This window comes from Strix aluco, chromosome 5, assembly GCF_031877795.1.
Source record: "Strix aluco isolate bStrAlu1 chromosome 5, bStrAlu1.hap1, whole genome shotgun sequence".
Taxonomy (NCBI): domain Eukaryota; kingdom Metazoa; phylum Chordata; class Aves; order Strigiformes; family Strigidae; genus Strix; species Strix aluco.
The window spans coordinates 8,486,911-8,506,349 of NC_133935.1; the positions used below are offsets into that span (position 1 = coordinate 8,486,911).

Here is a 19,439-nt window from a genome sequence, read left to right on the forward strand (position 1 = left end):
AAATGTATTTTAACACTACCATCCCTCCTCGCAAATGAGATTTGTTGAGAAATGCTAACAGTCTCTACTTTAGGATTGTATGTTTAGGTTTGGATGTTAACTTTTAAAGTCTGCTTTTAACTTTTATATGAATAGTACCATGCTTTCTGAAGAAATAGAGATCAATACGAGATCACTATCAGACATGATGGGCTCATTGCTAGTTGTAGCCAATGACCCACTTGATTAATTTGTCCTAAACATTTATAGGAATTGGGATAAAAATGCAAAAAGTTTTAATCCCGCAGGATCACATTTAGAACCTTTGGCCATACAGAGAATCTGGAATAAGCATTTGCCACAGCAAAGACATATGCCTGCCATCCATCTTCATGACGGGTTTGGAAACCCAGTAATTGCAGTACAACCTTATTTCTAATAATGCATGACATCAAGTTCCATCTGTGGGCCAGCTCTGCCTGACAGGCTGCTTTTATCTAGACTAGTGCCTTTTCCTTGAGGAGAGCATGTGGCTGCTTGCAGTGCTCACTTCCCCAGCAGTACAAGGTGTTCCTGCAGCTCCGGGTGCAATGCTGCCATCTCCCTGGGGGTGGGGAGCACCGAAGACGTATTTCTGAAGGCACCTGGTATGGTACTTACTCTTGACATGAAGTTTCATTAATGCCGTCATCACTAGCATTGTCACTGCTGCCTCAGCATGAACTAAGGGGGAGCTGGAAGAGTGGAAAGGATGTTTCAGAGGTAGGATCCATCCCACATGGCCTACTGAGGTAGGACTGTGCCAAATAATAATGGTATGGTATTGCACCTTCAAGGGTGGAGTGGTTGGAACATTCCTGTATACCATCTTCCTGCTCATCACAGTTGTAGGAAGAACACTAAAGTAGTTGTCTTATTAGCATGCTATGACACATCTGACTTAGCCTGTTGGAAACTCATAAGAACCAGAGTTGGTGGTTTGTGATCCTTTAATCATCCTGTATTCTGTGGTGCAAAGAAAATGTTTCTGAAAGTATTTAATACTTGCAGTTTACAAAATCCTGAACAAATTATAATCTGTATCTGTTATTTAATGGGTTATGTGTTCTGGTGTCCTGTTCATGAAATATCTAACATTTTTGCTGTAATATTATATGAATTTTTACTGTAACACAGAGCTGGAGGAAAAGGCTAGTTAGTAGACAAAATTAAACAAAATACAGTTTCCTTTTTTCTACTTCATTTTAGCGGAGTAAGTCTGAGAATACACAGTGCTGAAGGTAAGGCTGCTCTGCCACCTTATGTAGAAAAAATGAACTGCTACTGTCTGTCCTGTCAGTGGACTTGTAGATTTTTTTTCTTTCATTTCAATAAATACAGTAGTAGAGAGAATTACTGTCAAGTTTTGTCACTTTAATTATCCTGAAGTTCTTGCAAAAAGAAGATTGGTCACATCTAACAGCAGTAAAGTGTGTGTTTCAATATAAACCAATATGATCCCGTTGGATTGGTAAGTCCTAGAAACTCTTTGATGAAACAGAATGTACTGTAATAAGAAAAAATAAATTTCTCAACTGGTGAGCAGTGAAATGTTTAAAAAATCTCATCTAATAGAACAATCAGTTAAGTAGCTCTGAAAGTTCGTATATCCTATATTGATCCCAAATTCAATTCCCATTCTAGCAGTAGCTGTGTACTTTCGTATGTCTTTAAGATGTGTCTGGTTTATTTTTTCTTGTCTGTCTATTTGTCAGGTAGAGAAGCACTGGCAACAATTTTTCTCAAATCCTTATTCAGAGTATAATGTTTGGATTCTTGTTTTCCTCTCTCTCCTTTTATTTAAACTATTAGAGACTTATAAACTGTCATTAAATTTTTTTACATTTCCTCAGCATTAATTTGAAAAACAAACAACATAATCCGATGTAAATTCTTCTGGAGGGTCTGACTATCTTTCTAGAAAACAAATTTTATCTGTAATTAGCATTTTTGAAGAATTTGACTTCTACTGCTTATTTTTCTTCTCCTAGACCAATGTGATAATTTCTTTGGAATTCTATGTAATTTTTGCTCTGCAGGAAAGTCCTTGCAAATAATTCTGCAGTAACAAATGCTACCTGTACTGCAGTCCAGTCTTCAAAGTGTAATTATGAGTTTAAATAAAAAAGGTTGGTTTGGTTTGGGTTTTTTGGTGCTGGATAGGGTTTTGGGGTTTTTTTTTTAGGTAAGTGCTTGAAAAGCAGAAAGAATAAAGGACCAAGGGCTGAGTTGTGTTGCAGTTTCTCAGGGAGATGTTGCCTGAGAAACTAACCTCACTTGAGTTAAAAAGCCCAATAGGAGAGGAAAGAACCAACAGGAGAGAGAAAAAGCAGAACAGGAGAAGAAAGGGTTTCAGAGATGTCTGTGTCTCAAGTGGATTGAATTGTTGGTACTGTTTATCTGATGCATCCTTGGAGACTGGAAAGAATTTGGTGGAGAAAGGGTTTCTGTCATCAAGAACAATTTTCAGGGGTTGTACAGATACCTAAGAAGCAGGCATGGATAAACTCCCTCTACGGCAAGGGGCTTGCACATCTTTTGCATAGTGGTGCCTTACAGAATATCAGAAATATGATTTTTCCTCCTTCATCCATTGCCTTAACTTTTACAGGTTAAGCGTGGCTGTCTTTAAAATGGTGCAGTGTCCCCATTTGCCTTGATTTAAGTCTAGAAGTTGTTTCTGTTCTCATTTAGTAGGAAATCATAAACATCAAATGTATATGTATCTTGGAAAAGTAATGTTTTATTTTTCAACGTTTGCATTTACCGTTCTTTCCTTTCAAGCCTGAATTACATGGAAAATTTTTGCAAGGTAGATAAATTTTCCTTTTACTGGATTAGTCCTATTTTAGTGACTGTAATTTTTAGATTTTTTTTTTAATTTGTTTTTTTTCCTCTCTAAGTCTTATGTCTTAACATTGGTTTCTGGGAACTATTTGTTTTGAGATCTCCTTATAAAATGATAGCTTTTGAGACAAAGACCTTTTCCTTTGCTAGTCCTGACTTTTTCATATTGGGTCATAAGTGACTGCTGAATTTGTCTATTTATATTAAGGATTGCTGCAGTTTAGATTGGATGGAAGGAGTTAAAATTATCTCCTGATGGTCTCAGGATAGATCAGAAAATAAGCAGGTGTCCACATCACCCATCAACCACTGATGGAGAATCAAAGGGAATGTCTCACTCCAAAGACACAGTAATACCTGTGTCCAGGATTTTTGGAAGAGATTACCAGAGTATTCCAGGTTTATTGGAGATCCTGATCAGTGACATGTCATTGACAATGGCTGAGGTCTGATTTCTGCATCTCTGGATGTGATTACTCATCCTTATTTCATGCTGCTTCTTTATTTCACAGAGAGCTCTTCTAGAGAAGAAGCAGAGGAGGAAACGTCTTGACCCCTTGATGGTACAGCCAAATCCTGAGGCAAAGCTGCGTAGGCCAAAGCCCAAAGGGTGTGAGGAGCAGACTCCTTTAGTAGAAACTCCTACCCCTTTCCACGGTGATGTTATTTTACATGGTAAGTAATCAACCTGATTGCAACAACCTTCCCCAAAATGTCAGTGAGTGCATTTTAAGTCACAGATGGGCACCTACATTGCTGTGACAGTGGTCAAGTGATAACCAAGTTTGATTACATACCTTTCTATGTAACAGAAGTAGAATTGTAGTACAGTATGGTTGAGCAATACTGAACTGTAAAAACAAACAAAAACCTTAGCCTGAATTTTGTGACAGCTGAGAATCTTCATGTGCCTTTGAGTAATCTACCTTGTGTTAGGTTAAGAAGAACTGTAGAAATGGGTTAGGAACTTCTATACAGGTAGGGAGATACAAATCCAAAGCTATAGGATAAAGAAAAAGAAATAATCCAGTAGTATCTGCGTGTACTTTTCTTCATGGTATCATGGTATACTCCATCTCAAGATGGCGTATGACCGAATGATAAAGTAGACAAGAGCAAAACAAATGTCTTATGAATACTGAATTAGGTTCTTGCTGTTTTTTACCTCATCTATTGTTTCCTCTGGGCTTCAGGGAGACAACTGAAACATGACAAACAAGCTATAGTGGTCCGGAAAGTCACAGAGCCAAAGGGAATAACTCATTGGTCTCAAAACATTGCAGTAAAATAGTGACTATTCTGTTAGGACTGCAAAGAAATACAGTAGTGAGAGCTTTAAGACTTTCATGTCACATGGAGCAAAAAAAGAGCGGCAGTGAAACCCCTACATTCCAGTGGAAGTGTCAGGAAGTAGTTTGAGAGCTAGGATCCCATCAGCCTGTCAAGAAAGTAACAGGAAACATCCTCAGGCTTTGAGATGCATGCTATTGCAGGATGATAAAATACCACCATTATATTAATAGGGAATTAATGTGTAGAGTAGAATTTAAAAAACCCAAACAAACCAGTGTTACCTGGTTTGAAGATCACATCTAGAACTATGTTATCCCCTGTCTTTTGAGTGTTTTTCTTGTTCTCCGGATGTCTTTCAGGATTGTAGGACGGGGAGGAGAGTGGTGATGTGGATGGTAGCATTTATGTTTAAAATCAGGTGGGAGAAAGCTGTTAAAAGACACTTTTAAGTCAAAAAGAGAGTGAGATAAAAGACTGATGTAACTTCTAAGTTAGGAATTTTCAGTAATGCTGAAACTATAAGAAAGAAAAATGAAAACTAACTGCTCCCTCACTAGCATCCATAGTTCTGAAGCTTCCTCAGTACAAAGAAATCCTGTTAAGAAGTGATAGCAGCAGTAAATGTGTCAGAAATCTGATGGCTAGATAAAGCAGTAAAGTTTTACGAAGGAAAACAGTGGGAAAGCAAGAAATCTAAAGATGGAACTACACTTATATATTGTGTGCTACACAAAAATGTATTAAGTGTTACACCAGACCCTGCCATCAAGACATCTCCACCAATTACAAAGTGCGTGCACAGCTGTGTTGCCTGTTTAAACGTGAAAATTTAATTTCTACCAAAAAGACAGAGGGCATCCATTTACAGGTTTTTTTTCTGCCTGTGACTATAGATATTTTTATCAAATTGATTTGTAATGTTCACTGTAGAGCACTCACTCATTGTCACAGGAGCAAAAAAGTAACCTGAAGGAAAGGAAAATAGAGTAGTTGCCCATAAATAAATTGAAGGATATCAATGTGCATGACAAGTACAACTCATTCTAATTGCTTAAGCCCTTGTAAAAAAGTAGATACAGTCACTATATTTATAAATGGAGAAACTGATGCCTGATATGTTTATAGGACTAGGCGGTCCATACCAGAGTCAGGCCTGACTCCTCCCAAGTCTTCTGACAAAAGTTGAACAAGTATACATCAGTAGTTTAAAGCAATGCTTGAGCAAGGGAAGATGAAAAGAACCACCATCCTGGGATGCATCCTTAGCTATAAAAAATAGACTTTAGCATTCTGTTTCATTTTGGCCTGCAGGCATTGATGGACCAGCTGCTTTTCTGAAATCAGAAGTGCAAGATTTGGGGACCAAGCTCCAAACTCTCTCTGCTGGATCTTCCAAAACAGAAGACAATAAAGATCAGGAAAATGATGGAGAGGCTCTAACAGACACAGCAGGCAAGCCAGATCTGCAAGAAATCTTACAGAAACGAGGTAGGAGTTGATAATGGGCAAAGGTCTTTTTCAGGGCTCTTCTTATAATTTTTTTTCCAGCCTAAAAAATATGAGGAATCATGAAACAAGTGTCTGTAGGATATTTTAAATGCAGAGCTAGTAGATTCTACAGCATGTAGAAATGCAGAACTGCAGTTCCTTCTTCTGATATTAATTGGAACATACCAGTTATGTTTTAAAGGTTTATCAGTGTGGTATATAATTTCTGGCCTTTCCAAGGAAGTTGGTGACAAAATGCTATACTTCACATTTTGCTAAAGTTCAGGGTATTTTTATTCCAGATGTAATATATCTGGATATGATGCTCGAATATTTTCACAACAGCAGAATCCTCTAGAGCCAGTAATTTAACTGTTTAGGAGACTAACAGGAAAGGTGTTCTTCCTGAGTCGAAGGCTGTCCAAATTGACCATTTTAGAGTTTTATGGTCAATAGGTATATCCTATTGAATAGTTTCCCAGTGGAGTGTCTGTCTCTGTCTGCCAAGTATCTTATAGTGCTGCCAGTACCACAGGAAACCTTTTTTTGTTGCATGCAGCCTAAGCACTTTGCAGCAAAATAATGGCTAGTGTTTAATATGGTACACAGCTTGGTTTTATTTTGCAGAGCCTGTCTCCCAGAATGTTTCCAGTACACTTTATATATAAAGGTACTACCATATGTAGAAATACTTCCATTCAATTGTCAGATGCAACAGCTGCTTACCTATGGATAGCAACATTACGCAAGAGTTAGGAAAGGAAGCAGGAGAGAATATCCAGAAACTTCAAGGGGAAATTAGTGGAGGTAGAATATAAACAGTGAATTTTGAAATTGGCCAGAGTACTAGGGTTAACGCCTTTCCTCTTTCCAAATGTGCTTTGGGAAGTTTACTGACAGGTTGTTAATACTACATTTTTATGTTTCATCTGAGACGAAGAACTTCCAGCAGTGCCCCTTCTATGCAGTACCATGTTGGAGCACTGTTATAATATTGGCTGTCAGAAAATAATTTGGCTTAGCAGGCTGAGTGTGTTCATTTTCTATAGCACTTTATGTGTTTTTCCATTCTACCACCAAATTAAAGAATGGAATCACAGAACAAAACGATGCAGTTCTAAGTGGAAGGAAACACCAAACAGTGATGTGTACGGAAGCTCTTTATAACATCTTTATCCACAGTTATTTCAGTTATATACCCACAGTCATCTCTACATAACTGTGCTTAGGTTAAGATTAAATAACTAAGTCCTGGAACTACTCAGTGTGCACTTCTGTTTTAAAAATCAAACCATTAGTAGTATTCACGAGACCTGAGTTATTGCTACTGATGTAAGAATAGGAGGGGGTCTTACTGAAAAATTATCACACTCCATTTCAGTGTGTATAAGACTAAAGGGAAATGGTAAAGGATGTAAACTGTGCATAGTCCAGTTTACAGGATAGGTGTCAGCATATTGATCTGCATTTCCTTTTTTTGTTCTTAAGGCATGGAAGGCTTTTTTACGTGAAAATAAGCAAAATTAATTCAATGACAGCACATACTAAGCGGTATGTTACATCATGTAGTATCATGTCAAATATGTATTAATAAAAGCCTGACAGCTGCTTAATCATCTACACAGTGACAGCTGCAAAATGTCAGTAGGGGTTTGAATTACAAGGCTTGGGAAGCAATTCAGCACATGAAGAAAATCAGCAGTTGAAACAACAGGTATTAACTAAAAGAGCGAATAGCTATGCAAGAGTCTATATGTATTAGTGATGCCATGAACTCATGACACCTTCTTTCAGAAGTTACCTGCTTGATTCTGTATTCTGACAGGAATTTCAGGCAGTTTGAATTTCGATGAGGAGGACACAGAAGAGGAAGAGGCTGGTAAGAGACCAGCATCTCATTCACCGTATCCTGAATCTGAGAGGCCTCGTTCTGCAACCAGTGTGAAATCTTCTGCGGTAAGTGTCTTGAAAACCGTTTCTGATAAGGGCTGGGCATGTGCTTCATTTTAGTACTAACCCCTTGAGCACTGGGTTAAGTTGCACCTACCGTAGCTAGCATATTAATCCCCGAAGGCAGGGGAAGGTCATGATTGTCAGGTTATGTGACTGTCAGGCGCAGAGTTAAACACAAAGACCTAGTAATGATCAAAGGAACAATGGTGGGCGGAGGAACTCAAGTAGCCTAATCAGTGAGGATGGGAACACAATGAATCAGCTACTCCTTGTGTCCCTCAAAGGACACAGATTAGGCCATTATCTCTGGTGTAAAATCCACCAAGATGACTCAGAGAAAATCCGAAATGCCATTCAATTTTAAGAGGGATCACTGCCTGAAGGTTTATAGCATTTATTGTGGGGTGCAAGGGGGAAGAGAACCTTGGGATAGAACAGAGAATTCTGGGATGGGACAAAACTTTTTATGGGGTGTTTAGGGGAAGGGACTCAAGAGGGAAAAGAAAGGCGTCAAGGTGGATCAGGGAGTAATAAACATGGGAAAATAGGGAGTAAAGGGGGTAAAAGGCACCAAATGCACGTAAACAGCTGCAAGAAAATATGCTTGTCTGTCCAAGCCTTGTGCCTGATTACTGCAGCATGTCCTACTAGCTTCTAAAACTTTATTTTCTGTGTGAATGTGTTCTCCTGTGTGTGTGTGAGACAGACAGACATACATACAAACTATATGCTGGGTTAGCCAGTGAGTTGGAAGAGATGGGTGTCAGGAAGACCCAGGGGCTAAGCTAGTGACCAAGTGAAGGGCATAGGGTTTGGTCATGGATGCTGGACAGCCTTAAAAGTCCATGCTACGATTCAAAAGACCCACCTGAGTGTATTTGTGAGGTGATGGTGTGTATGTTGTGCTACCTTAGTGGGTGAGTAGTACAAGAGGTCTGGGTGTTAGCTACTTGGGAGACTGGGCTATGGATGCCAACTGCTGGAGATATGGGGTGGGGGGTGCTTGAGGCGGGAAGGGGTGAGAGCCACTAGTGAATTTTGATTCTGTGTGTGTGCCTCCGTGTGTATTCACTCAGACTTCCTACTGGCTGTACCTGAGAATGGGGATAAACCAGCAACCTCATCTCTAAGGCCCAGTAAGGGAGGAATCTCCTGGGTTCTACAATCCACAGGATTCAGCTACCGCGAAGAAAAAATTTCATTAGAATTCCAGTTCCTTTGCTGACCATAACTTGCATCCTGACTGTATACATTGTTCTAAGGTTCTTCCAGTATTTAGTTGAGATGGTTCCACTGTCACTTTCTTCTGTTTCTGCTACTGTTCTGAATCTCAGTGCTCGTTTCAGTCACAAAAATCCCAGCCTGGCTTACTGCAGCATCCATCAGTCCTGCTTATCATGCTGCCTTATCTCACACAGAGTGTTTGAAGTTCTAAAAACGGAGAGGCTCTTTGCTTAGAATATTTACAGTGTCTCATTCTGTTTTCCCCTTCCTAGCAATTCACTCATCTCTGGTTAATGGGTACGTTTTCTCCCCTTCCCTTGGAGGGCTAGTCTTTCCTCAGAGTAAAAGTCTTCAACCACTTTCTTCAGAGAAACCCAGGTGGTCTCTTATTTAACTTCCCTTTCTCAAATACCTTCTTGAGACATGAGATCTTCTGTTTCAACACACCTTTCTTTTCTTGGGGAATACCAGAACCTCTGATCTGATATTAATTTGCTAATATGATGCTGCTTCTTACAGGAAACAGGTGCTTCCTGTAGTCCATCCTCTCAGGCAGATGCACAGCTGGGAGAAGTAGAGAACTTGGAGGATTTTGTATTACGCCCTGCACCCCGTGGTGTTACAGTCAAGTGTCGAATCACTAGAGATAAGAAGGGAATGGACCGAGGCCTCTTCCCTACTTATTACATGCATCTGGAAAGAGATGACAACAGAAAGGTATTGGAAACAGCACACACTATCTTGATTATTGTGCTCTTACCACAGAATATTTTTGGTGTAAGAGAGAGCTTCTGGTAAGAAACCAGAAGCTGAGGAGAGCCAGCATGCAGATGAGGACAGCTTATATTTGGCCAAGGCACTAAGGGGGGAATTGTCAGGTTTAAAAGCCATAACACAATAAAAGATTAAATTTAAAAAGGATAAAAATTTCAAGGATAAAGAGCAGCAGGGAAACTGAGCTGTTCCAGAAGAAAAGGAGGGAATACTAGAAAGGACAGTTGCATTAAATCTAGACTGCCAAGTGAGCTGATTGGAGGAATAGGATTTCAGGGTGTGTACTTGTGGAAGAGATCAAAATTGTGGAGACAGTAACAACAGCACAGAACAAAAAGGGGAATGGATGTGGGAAACAGAGAGATCACAGTTTGGATAGCAATGCCTAGCAATGTCTCTGCGTTCTTACAAAGTTCCAGTCTTGATCAAAGTTTTGTATTTCCAGACATTCCTTCTTGCAGGGAGAAAACGAAAAAAGAGCAAAACATCCAATTACCTCATATCAGTTGACCCGACTGATTTATCCCGGGAAGGGGAAAGTTTCATTGGAAAACTCAGGTGAGAACCACAGACAAAAACTACAGACAGACAGGAGAGATTGGATTTTCCTTTTTGTTGAGTTGGGGTTATGAATAGCAATCTGGTATCAATTCAGAGAGAATGAACTCGCATTGTCCTGCTTAATGTAATCTGTATTCACCTGGGTTGGCAACCTTCCTTCAGCGTTACCATTCACCATGGCAATTCAGAGAAGGAATTCTAGCCTGATGCTTTTCCAGGATAGGTTACAGATTCAGTTCACCGTGGGCACTTTGTGGAAGCTCCTTACTGAGCTGGAAATTAGAAGATTCAGATGGGAGGAGATGTGTGTTTTCACTGTGCTGTACAAACACCTTCATGAGATGACAAAACTTTCCACTGATGCGTCTCTCTTTCTCTGTCTTTCCATAACCTGACATTAGGTCAAACCTCATGGGAACTAAATTTACAGTCTATGACAATGGAGTTAGCCCACTCAAGGCACGAAGTCTAGCGGAAAAGGCTCGTACAAGACAGGAGCTTGCAGCTATTTGTTATGTAAGTAGTGCCTCTCCCCTTTTGTTCCTTTCTTTTTTGTCACCTGGTTATTGAGGAAACAGGGCTTGCAAAGCCATGCTGCCTGGCAGCCTTCCCCACTTAACTTGGGTTGAAATTGGTCAGCTGGTTCCAGATACAACAATGGGCAGAGGCCTCAAGGGTAAGTTCTTACAAGTTTAATAAAAAAAAAGTATTTAAAAAATCAATGCCAGGGGAGGGAGAGAGACCCAAACTAACATCCTGATGACCTTCTTACCTGGCCTGTCATTTGGCATGTGGCCAGTCAGCATATCCTTTACGTGGAGCCAGCCACAGCATGAACTGCCTCTTGCCTAGCTGGTATCTGGTGGACAGTAAGAAGGAACTGGGAGTACCCTGTGAAATTTTTTGCAGAATCAAAGGCATTTTGGTGGATAGGGAGGAGCTGGTATTATTTCAGCAGCAGCTTGTTGTTGGTAAGGATGTGGTTCTAGGGGAAATTGTGATTTGCTAGCTCTGTCCTAGAGATGTTTTCTACTTCTGGTCTTGTATATCACCTCAGTCTAGGCTTCAGAGTAAGGAGACACTTGTGGACACTAGAATTATGTGAGGGTTCTCACATCACATCGTTTCATGTTCCAGTCTTAAAGTTTGAGTAAAGTTTGAGGTTCCTTACAAAATGATGACCAGTCAAGTGGAAGGATTTTACTTTTATCACAGGGACAGCAGCAGAAATTTAAAGGTGCATTAGTCTACTGGAGCATGATCTTGATTTTTTTGGTGTTGATCTTAATGGCACTTGGGAAAAAAATTGATGTAATAATTCCAGTACTAGCCTGTTTACAGAAGTATCACTGGATATTGACTTTGTTTACAGTATTCTTCAGTTCCCTACCTAATTGTACAGAGCAAGGTGTTAAAATGAGTACAGCAGATAATAAAAAGTCAACTTTTCAGATTATGAACTTCTTGTAGATGAAAGTTCAGAAAAGCTTATGTATGAATAAAATCAGTACCCTCATTCTCAGATGTGCCCCTAGAATTTCTGAAGTGAAATAGAGGTTGCAACTCCAAAGACCTTTGTTCTGTGTCTGCAAAATGCACTAGCGTATTAGGAGAAGCTGTATCACTTCTATCCATCAATTCAGTACTTTTAAAAGATTTTGGCTTTTTAGTTGGTCTTTGGGAATTTTAAAGGTTATCACTGATGTTGTTACAGAACACTTTAAATGGACCCTTGGATTTTGGTTGACTTTATTAAATGGATGGTCTGAGAATGCCAAGACTTTTTTTCCTTTGCTTTTTATACTCGATCCACTTTGGAGCAGTCTCCTGCAGTACTCTGGAAAAATCTGCTTGTCTTAAGATTGAAGCTTGGACAGATGCTGAATACTTTGCCTTCTGGGTCTGTTCTTAATCATTTATAAATGAGCATGATTTGAGAGAAAATTGTAGGTATGCTCTTAAACACAAATAACAGCACCTAAAGAAGAATGTCATTTATTCTTCAGGAACATTTTAGCCTATATGGTGATATACAGGTAACATAGACTCAGGCCAAAGGTATTTTTGCCTTTTATCATACTTGTTTACTAGCAAGATTTTAGCATGTTTTTTGCCTCAGATACAAAAACTTATGCCTGGAAATTGCACTTGTCTGATTTTGTTATAAAGGTTGCATTAGGGTAGCAGATGCACTCTAATCAGGTAGTACCACGTGTGTGTTTTAACGCAGTTCTCAAAATGGGAAAGTAAGCTATTCTCAGTGATTAAACACAGTTGCAGTTAGATAACTGCTACTACAGTTGTAGCTAGGAAATCTCTAAAAAACAATATAAATGTGGATTCAAGTTCACTTTTGCTGTCTTTACTGAAAGTAATGTCTTTCCTTGTCTTTCAGGAAACCAATGTGTTAGGATTCAAGGGTCCCAGAAAAATGTCTGTGATCATTCCAGGAATGAATATGAAGCATAAGCGAATTCCAATCCGTCCACGAAACGTGAGTTATGCAGTTTGGTCATGTTTCAGATTGGCGGAAGAGGTTAAAACTTTCTTGTAGAGGTCTTGAGTGTCTGTGGTGGTCAGGGTTTTTAGAGCAAGGTTGTTAATACCCAGGACTTTAGCAAGTCTAGTGGAGAGTAAATACAGAGTAGCCTAAACGTTTTGATTAATTTGTTCTTGTCTTTTACCTAATTTGTAGCCTTCTGGATAGTGCTTGTATCCTTACTTGTCCTTTGGTCTGCCTAAATATTATTTACTTAGCTGTTGCAATGGCTAGTGGCTAGTGTATGTTGTTGCTGTTGCACCTACAACCCTTCCTCGTGGGTGGGACCACATTATGCTGAGAGCTGGGTGAACACAGAGCAAACCACCTTCTCCCAGGAGCTTACGTTCTTAGCCAGTATGTGAATAACAACAGGTAGATAATATGGTGGGATTCTGGTGTAGTAGAAAGCAAGTAAATACATTTTTGATCAGAATGTTGTCAGTCTCTTTGTAGGAATCACAGAAAAGGAGGATTCTTTAAGGACAAAGTAGGATGAGGAAAGGGATGGAGTTTTGTGTTGACTATTTAGTGAGGATTTCTCATACATACAGGGGATGCTATAGCTAAAAGCTTGCAGAACTGTATCTGAAGATACATTAAGGTGTATGATGAAAATCATTCAGTTCCCTTTATGTGGGTTTTATGTTTGGTCTGATAGAAGACCAAAAAGCAGAAAGGACAGGTGCCGCCTGAAAGACATGGTCAGTGTTTTAAGCTAGAAGATGATATTTGTAGCCGTGTTGTGAGTGATATGAGTAGGACAAATGGGTATTTGTTGAGGTCAGAGGAAAAAAAAGCTTCAAGAGTAGAAACTGAGTCATGAGAGCCTGGAAAAGAGGTTTAATTTTGTGAATGGGCAGGAAAATTGTATCTGGAGTTGGTCATTTATTCATATCTTGGTTTTGCCATCTCCCCCGTCAGTACAGTAGTGATTCCATGGCCCTGCCTTTATTTTTCTCCCCTATTTTCCCAACTGTTTTGCTAGCAGGCAAGCATACTGACAGTGGACAAGGCTGAAACACAAAGCTGTTGTGAAAAGTCGGCAAAGCTTTCAGCATAGGAGTTTGTCTCTGGTTTTGTCTTCTTTCTCTGTAGTGTGATGCCCCCAATTAAGCAATACTGCCCTCACTTTAAAGGAGGAAAAATTGCATCTAAATGCACTTTGGTGCCAGTTCTCAAAGTTCTTTTTGCAATAAAGTAACTAGTTTTAACTGAACAGTAAGCTTTATTTAGGTTATCCTCAAGAATCCGCTATCATATCTGTGTACAATACTAAAACAGTTACCACAGGCGTATCAGTCAGACCTCCACAACAGGTTGTCTTCTGCTCATTTTTTCCCCATTAAATAACTTAAGTTTGGATTCTTTTTCTTGGAATTTTTAACATATATTATTTCAGTTTGGATTTTATTTGTTGCAGAACTTGTAAAAAACACTCGTGTGTTTCACTCACTACTATTTGCATGTCCTTGTAATTCAGTTTGTCAAATTTAATGTCCTGGTTTACCTCCTTTTTGTATTTCTTTGGTTTTATTTCTCTCTGGTTTTCATATTGTGCATCACTTATTAGACCCAATAGGATGTCATTTAACCTACTTAAGGCATACTTACAGCCCACTGTAGCCTTTGGACTTTCTACTGAAGCACCCCAGGGCCTGGTGCTGTGCAGTTAATTGCAGGTTATTTTCTTTTGTTTCAAAGTTTAGAATGTTAGAAGTGGCAGTTGGATCCAACAGGATCAGAGAAAGCTTTTGAGACTCAGAAGGGATTCCTGCCAGCAAAATGGCAGTCATCTGTGGCCTGTGAATTGCTCCCTTTCCTGTACACACGCTTCCTTCTCTCTCATGCTTTTTTCTTGTTCGGGTGGAAATATGGTGCTAGCTCATTGAGTGGAAAGGAATGCTTGGACTGGGAATCCATGGAAGTATCTTCCTGGTTCTTGCAGGCAATTTTCAGTAGGACTGAGTTTAAGAGCTGTCACTGTGTTTCATTAAACAGGGAGTGACCTTCCAGTGACAGAGTGCACACACACGAGAGAGGCAGAAGTCAAAAGCAGAGCCATTCCAAATCTGATAAATATATTTCTTTCTTCTGAACAGGAACATGAGAGTCTGCTGTCAAAATGGCAAAACAAAAATTTAGAGAATGTAATTGAGTTGCACAACAAGGCTCCAGTCTGGAACGATGATACTCAATCCTATGTTTTGAATTTCCATGGGAGAGTCACTCAGGCCTCAGTGAAGAACTTCCAGATTGTCCATGACAATGACCGTAAGAGTCTGGTGGAGAGTGTGTGGGGCTTATTCAAACAGGGAGAACCCAATTTATTTAAGGAGGTTTGGGGGTAATAGGACATCCTTCCTGGAGAAGAGAGACTGGGTGAAGGAATTCAGCTGGGGACTTCTCAGCTGTCAAGAGAATTATATCAGGCCTCCCTTTTTCTGGGGTGGCTGCAGAGACTGCTGTCCATAGCTGCAGCAAAAAAGGGGGCAAATGCAAGCTTCCTGAAGGGAAAGAAAAGGATTAATACAGCACCTTCAGCCCAGCAAAAGAGTGGCTTGAGCTTTGGTTCTGATAAGGTAATCTCTAGAACAACACAGTCGCTCTAGAGAACGGATTTCAAGGCCACTCTGGTGAGAAAGGATGGATATTTGGGACTGCCAGACATGTGTGGGTTTTTGTTTGTGGTTGTTTGGTTTTTGTTTGGTTTGGGTTTTTTTTCTTTGCTTCACTGTGAAATTGTTCATCTCTGAATCTTTCTTTTCTCCCCAGCTGACTACATTGTGATGCAGTTTGGTCGTGTAGCAGAAGATGTGTTCACTCTGGACTATAATTATCCTCTCTGTGCTCTTCAGGCCTTTGCTATTGGACTCTCCAGCTTTGATAGTAAATTGGCCTGTGAATGAGAGACAACAGACTCAAAACATGGAACTCACTCGCATCCCTGCATCTTGTTGTAAGAGTTCCAGTGGAAAAGCACATTGGGGATGGAAGGGAACTGGAAGACAGACTTCTGCAGGCTTATTAGAAAGCAAATACCAGGTCTTAGAGCATTATAGTAGTTGACAGTAGACATCTTAGGAGACTGTCCCAAGACAGAGCAGTCTCTGTATGCATTGTGGAAGAACAAGATATATGAGTGATGTTTTTGTTGTCGGTGTTGATTCTGCTTTCAGAATCTTTGTAACAGATGCTGCATGAGAGCAGGCTAAGGAATTTAGCCCGCTAATTAGAACCCATTGCAGCTAGGATTGGCAAAATAATGGGTTTGTGTTCATATACCTTGGAACTTCCACAGTGCCCCTGAAGATGATGCTACTGAGGAATTCAAAAAAAAGGAGGATGGTTATTGGCATGCATTCTCTTTTGCCCTGTGTAGCATTTTGCTGTCTGTTAGAACAGTCAGACGTGGAAGGATTCAGGTTATGGCTCTGTGCAACTGTAGGTAACGTTCAACAAATACAGAGCTGCAACGAGACATTGGCTCTAATAAAACACTTCTACTCTGTGGGATGATTCTCTGTAAAGGTTCATATTCCAGTTCCCTTTCATTATTCTAATTGCTCCATATTCCTTGACAGTTGTTTTACCAAATAAAGAACAATCCATCTCAAATGCTTCCTTTTTAGTTGGTGATGTCATATCTATTACTGTTTCTGTTATTCTTAACCATGTGAAAAATGAGACTGAATAGATGATAGAATCTGACTGAATTTGGCAGAAGGTAGTATTGTAACAATATACAGTACTATTCCTGAGAAACAGTGTTCTGATTGATTGAATCTAAACTGTAAGCTGATCGGAAATATTTTTAATTTGTCCATTGTTCGAAAAATTTGCTACATTTTTAGGAATAAGTTAGTGACCGATTTTTATTTTTTTTTTAAACGTGAGATTATCTCAAGTCATGACATATTAAACTAGATTTTATATAAATAATTTTAACCTGACTATAAGAAGGAGTTACCTCAAAAAGACATTACAGGTGTTTTCAAAGGATCAGTAAGTTTGAAAAATTTAATAAATGTATCACGGGGCTTTGCAATGTGTCCTTGTAGTGTTCCATTTTTAATGCTGGATGTACAATATGGAGACTGTAGGTCACAGCATGGAATGCTTCTTGATTCCTATGGCCTTGATTCATCAGAGCGAGTTGCTGCACACTGTGACATGTAAGCCTCGTAGTGTAGACATCTGCTGTGTACTACAGCAGAGAACAGTTACTGTCTTGCCTGTGTCATGGCAGTAAGGCATATTCATGATGATCCTGGAAAAAACTCTATCCCTCTACTGAGGCAAGAATAGGCGTTCTCCAACTTTGGGTATTGTCGTTGTCAGCAGACTTAACTCTGTTTCAAGCTCCAAAGAGCCAGATTTATTGCTTTTGGTCTCTGGAGTCTTTGCAGTGGTAGATATCACTTGCTTTTTTGAAATAATGAAACTTTGTGAAGACATTTTCTGATATTGCCAGGAAAAAAAAATGATGGTAATCATGTGTAAACTCTGTATGTAACTGTAAGTTATGAATTGATGCTGAGAACTCCAGCTCATTTATCTCTCAGATGCCCATTCTGCTTTAGCTGGTGAGCCACTGCCTTGAGATGATCTCATCAGCAGAGCAGTCCCGAAGAGAACTTGAATCATGGATCTCTTTTGTGCCTTCACGTACTTCCTGCTCAGCAGGCTGAAGATAAAACCTGGCAGAATTTTCCAGTTGTGCTTTTCTGAGTTCTGGGCTGGTGGCTCTGCATTCCGTCTACGCATCCAGAAAAACCAAGTCACTTTGTTACCTGTCTGATTATTTTTCTGACTAGGACTGTGTGAAAGAAACTGCCTTACGTTAGTTTGGGGTGACCTGAAGGTAGAATGCTAATTTCCAATTCAAGGTGATTTTCTCTGTTTTCAGAAGGCCACAGTAGCAATCCCTTTATTCACATTTTCAGTTAGGCTTGTCAGCAGGGGCTCTTCGAGCTATTTGTTGACATCAGATGATCCTACCAGGGTCAGGGTCTCTGGTCTCAGCCAGATTATGCAGACAGGTGAACTGATTCAGTGCTCTTTTATCAGATACTGTTTTACATGGATTTGTATTTATAACTTTTATATCTAAATGAAAATAAACTAATTTATATATTGAAAAAAACCCTTAATTCTAAATGATTTTTTTTTTTGTAGGATTTTTGCTGTCACTTGGGGGTGGTCTTTGTTCCTCCTGTACTAGATACTACCTCAGTTTCTTCCTGTCTTCTTGTATCTCATCTCTCTTGTTACTCTCTCTTTCCTTTGAAATTCTTAATTCTCTTCCTTTGTGGTGTTTTTCTGATCTGATCAGCTTGCCCAACTCCCTCTGTTTTCTGTTCTAAGCAGAATAGTTTGCTTCTACATTATGACCAGTAAAGAAAAAAAAAAAAAAAACAACACTTAGAAGTCTGGGAATAAATATAAGTTTGTTTCTCTAATGCATTTTTTTTTCCCCCATCAGCAGGTCTTCCTGTATAAGTCTTAGTTTCCATTTGATTCTCTCTTTAAGCTAGTTGCATTTCTCCGCCCCATGTTTTTAATGTTTCTCCCAGCATCCTGTTAGAGCTTTTGAGATGGTTCTTTATGCATTTTTCTACCCTCAATCTGAACCTGTTCTACTGTTGAAGTACACCACCATATATTTCTGAACCAAGAACTGAAATAATACAAGGCTGGGAGGAACACCAAGTTGAAGTGGTTATTTTTTCCTATTTCCAGTGGGAGATGTATGAACCGCAGTAAGATAATCAGAAACTGATACAGCTCTCAATGTGTAGGTTCTATTCTTCCTGCACCTCTTTTTTTCCCCACTATTTCCATCTGAGCCAAATTAGGTTTAATTTGGAGAGAAAACCAAGCAGGAAATATTACTGGGCATTTGTTCTTAGTACAATAATATTAATTGCATACATGCAAATGTAACATTCTTGAAATCCCAGAGAGCTCTTAAAACAAAGAAGGAAATATATTGAACTGTTAAATACGAAACGTAAAGGCAGGCCTAGCAGACTAAAACAGTTTCTAGGCTGCTTTGAGCTCCTCGGCTCACAAAAATAAAAGATAGTGGATAATTTCTTGCTTTTAGGGGTCAGTCCCACTCTCATTGAAGTTTTGCTTCTGAATTTGGTAGCAGTAGGACAAGGTTTTTTGTTTCTGTTGGCATAATAATTATATCTACTTGGCGTGCTCCTCTACTTGCTGGTATGAACAGCTCTGTAAATCATTTGACATTGAATCAGATTTCCTTTTCCTGGTACAGAAGACAAGCAAAGCCTTCCCTGTGATTTACAGGTCAAGAGCTAAGAGTTCGTGCAAAGTCTTGTGAAACTGAACTGCGGGCAGATTCCTTCTTCAGCAGAGTTAGGAGTCTCATCTTCTCTGCCACAGTGTCAAACTGCTGTACATAACTGCAGTTTGGAACTACTACTGCTGAAACCCAAAACTAAGACAGACGCTTTAGGTATCCTAGGGCCAAGAGATTTGGCCCAGCATATAGTTATGAAGGCGAGTAGAAAAACAACACTAGTGTAAGGGCTTTGTTAGTGCCAGGGAAACAGCCTGTGACGTGGTAAGAACAGAAAGCCCTGCCATGAAAGAAGGCAGAGAGCCTGTACCCACTGTTACTCTTGTATCTCTTGAACTGTGCGGTCTGTAGAGTTTTTGTCTTCTCATTCCATCCCTTAACATGTTCTATATGGATCTATTCTTTCCCTGCTGG

The 19,439-nt window shown here is 39.6% G+C and overlaps 1 protein-coding gene across 1 annotated transcript in view; it reads left to right on the forward strand.

The window, feature by feature from the left end:
• Positions 1–17,843, forward strand: part of TULP3 (TUB like protein 3) — a 33,293-nt gene extending 15,450 nt beyond the window's left edge. The window contains exons 3-11 of the mRNA XM_074825794.1: positions 3,378–3,540; positions 5,470–5,646; positions 7,472–7,602; positions 9,343–9,540; positions 10,043–10,155; positions 10,560–10,674; positions 12,554–12,652; positions 14,800–14,971; positions 15,473–17,843. Coding sequence (XP_074681895.1) covers positions 3,378–3,540; positions 5,470–5,646; positions 7,472–7,602; positions 9,343–9,540; positions 10,043–10,155; positions 10,560–10,674; positions 12,554–12,652; positions 14,800–14,971; positions 15,473–15,606 — 1,302 coding nt within the window. The 3' untranslated portion in view covers positions 15,607–17,843. The remainder of the gene's footprint in view (positions 1–3,377; positions 3,541–5,469; positions 5,647–7,471; positions 7,603–9,342; positions 9,541–10,042; positions 10,156–10,559; positions 10,675–12,553; positions 12,653–14,799; positions 14,972–15,472) is intronic.
• Positions 17,844–19,439: the final 1,596 nt, after the last annotated feature.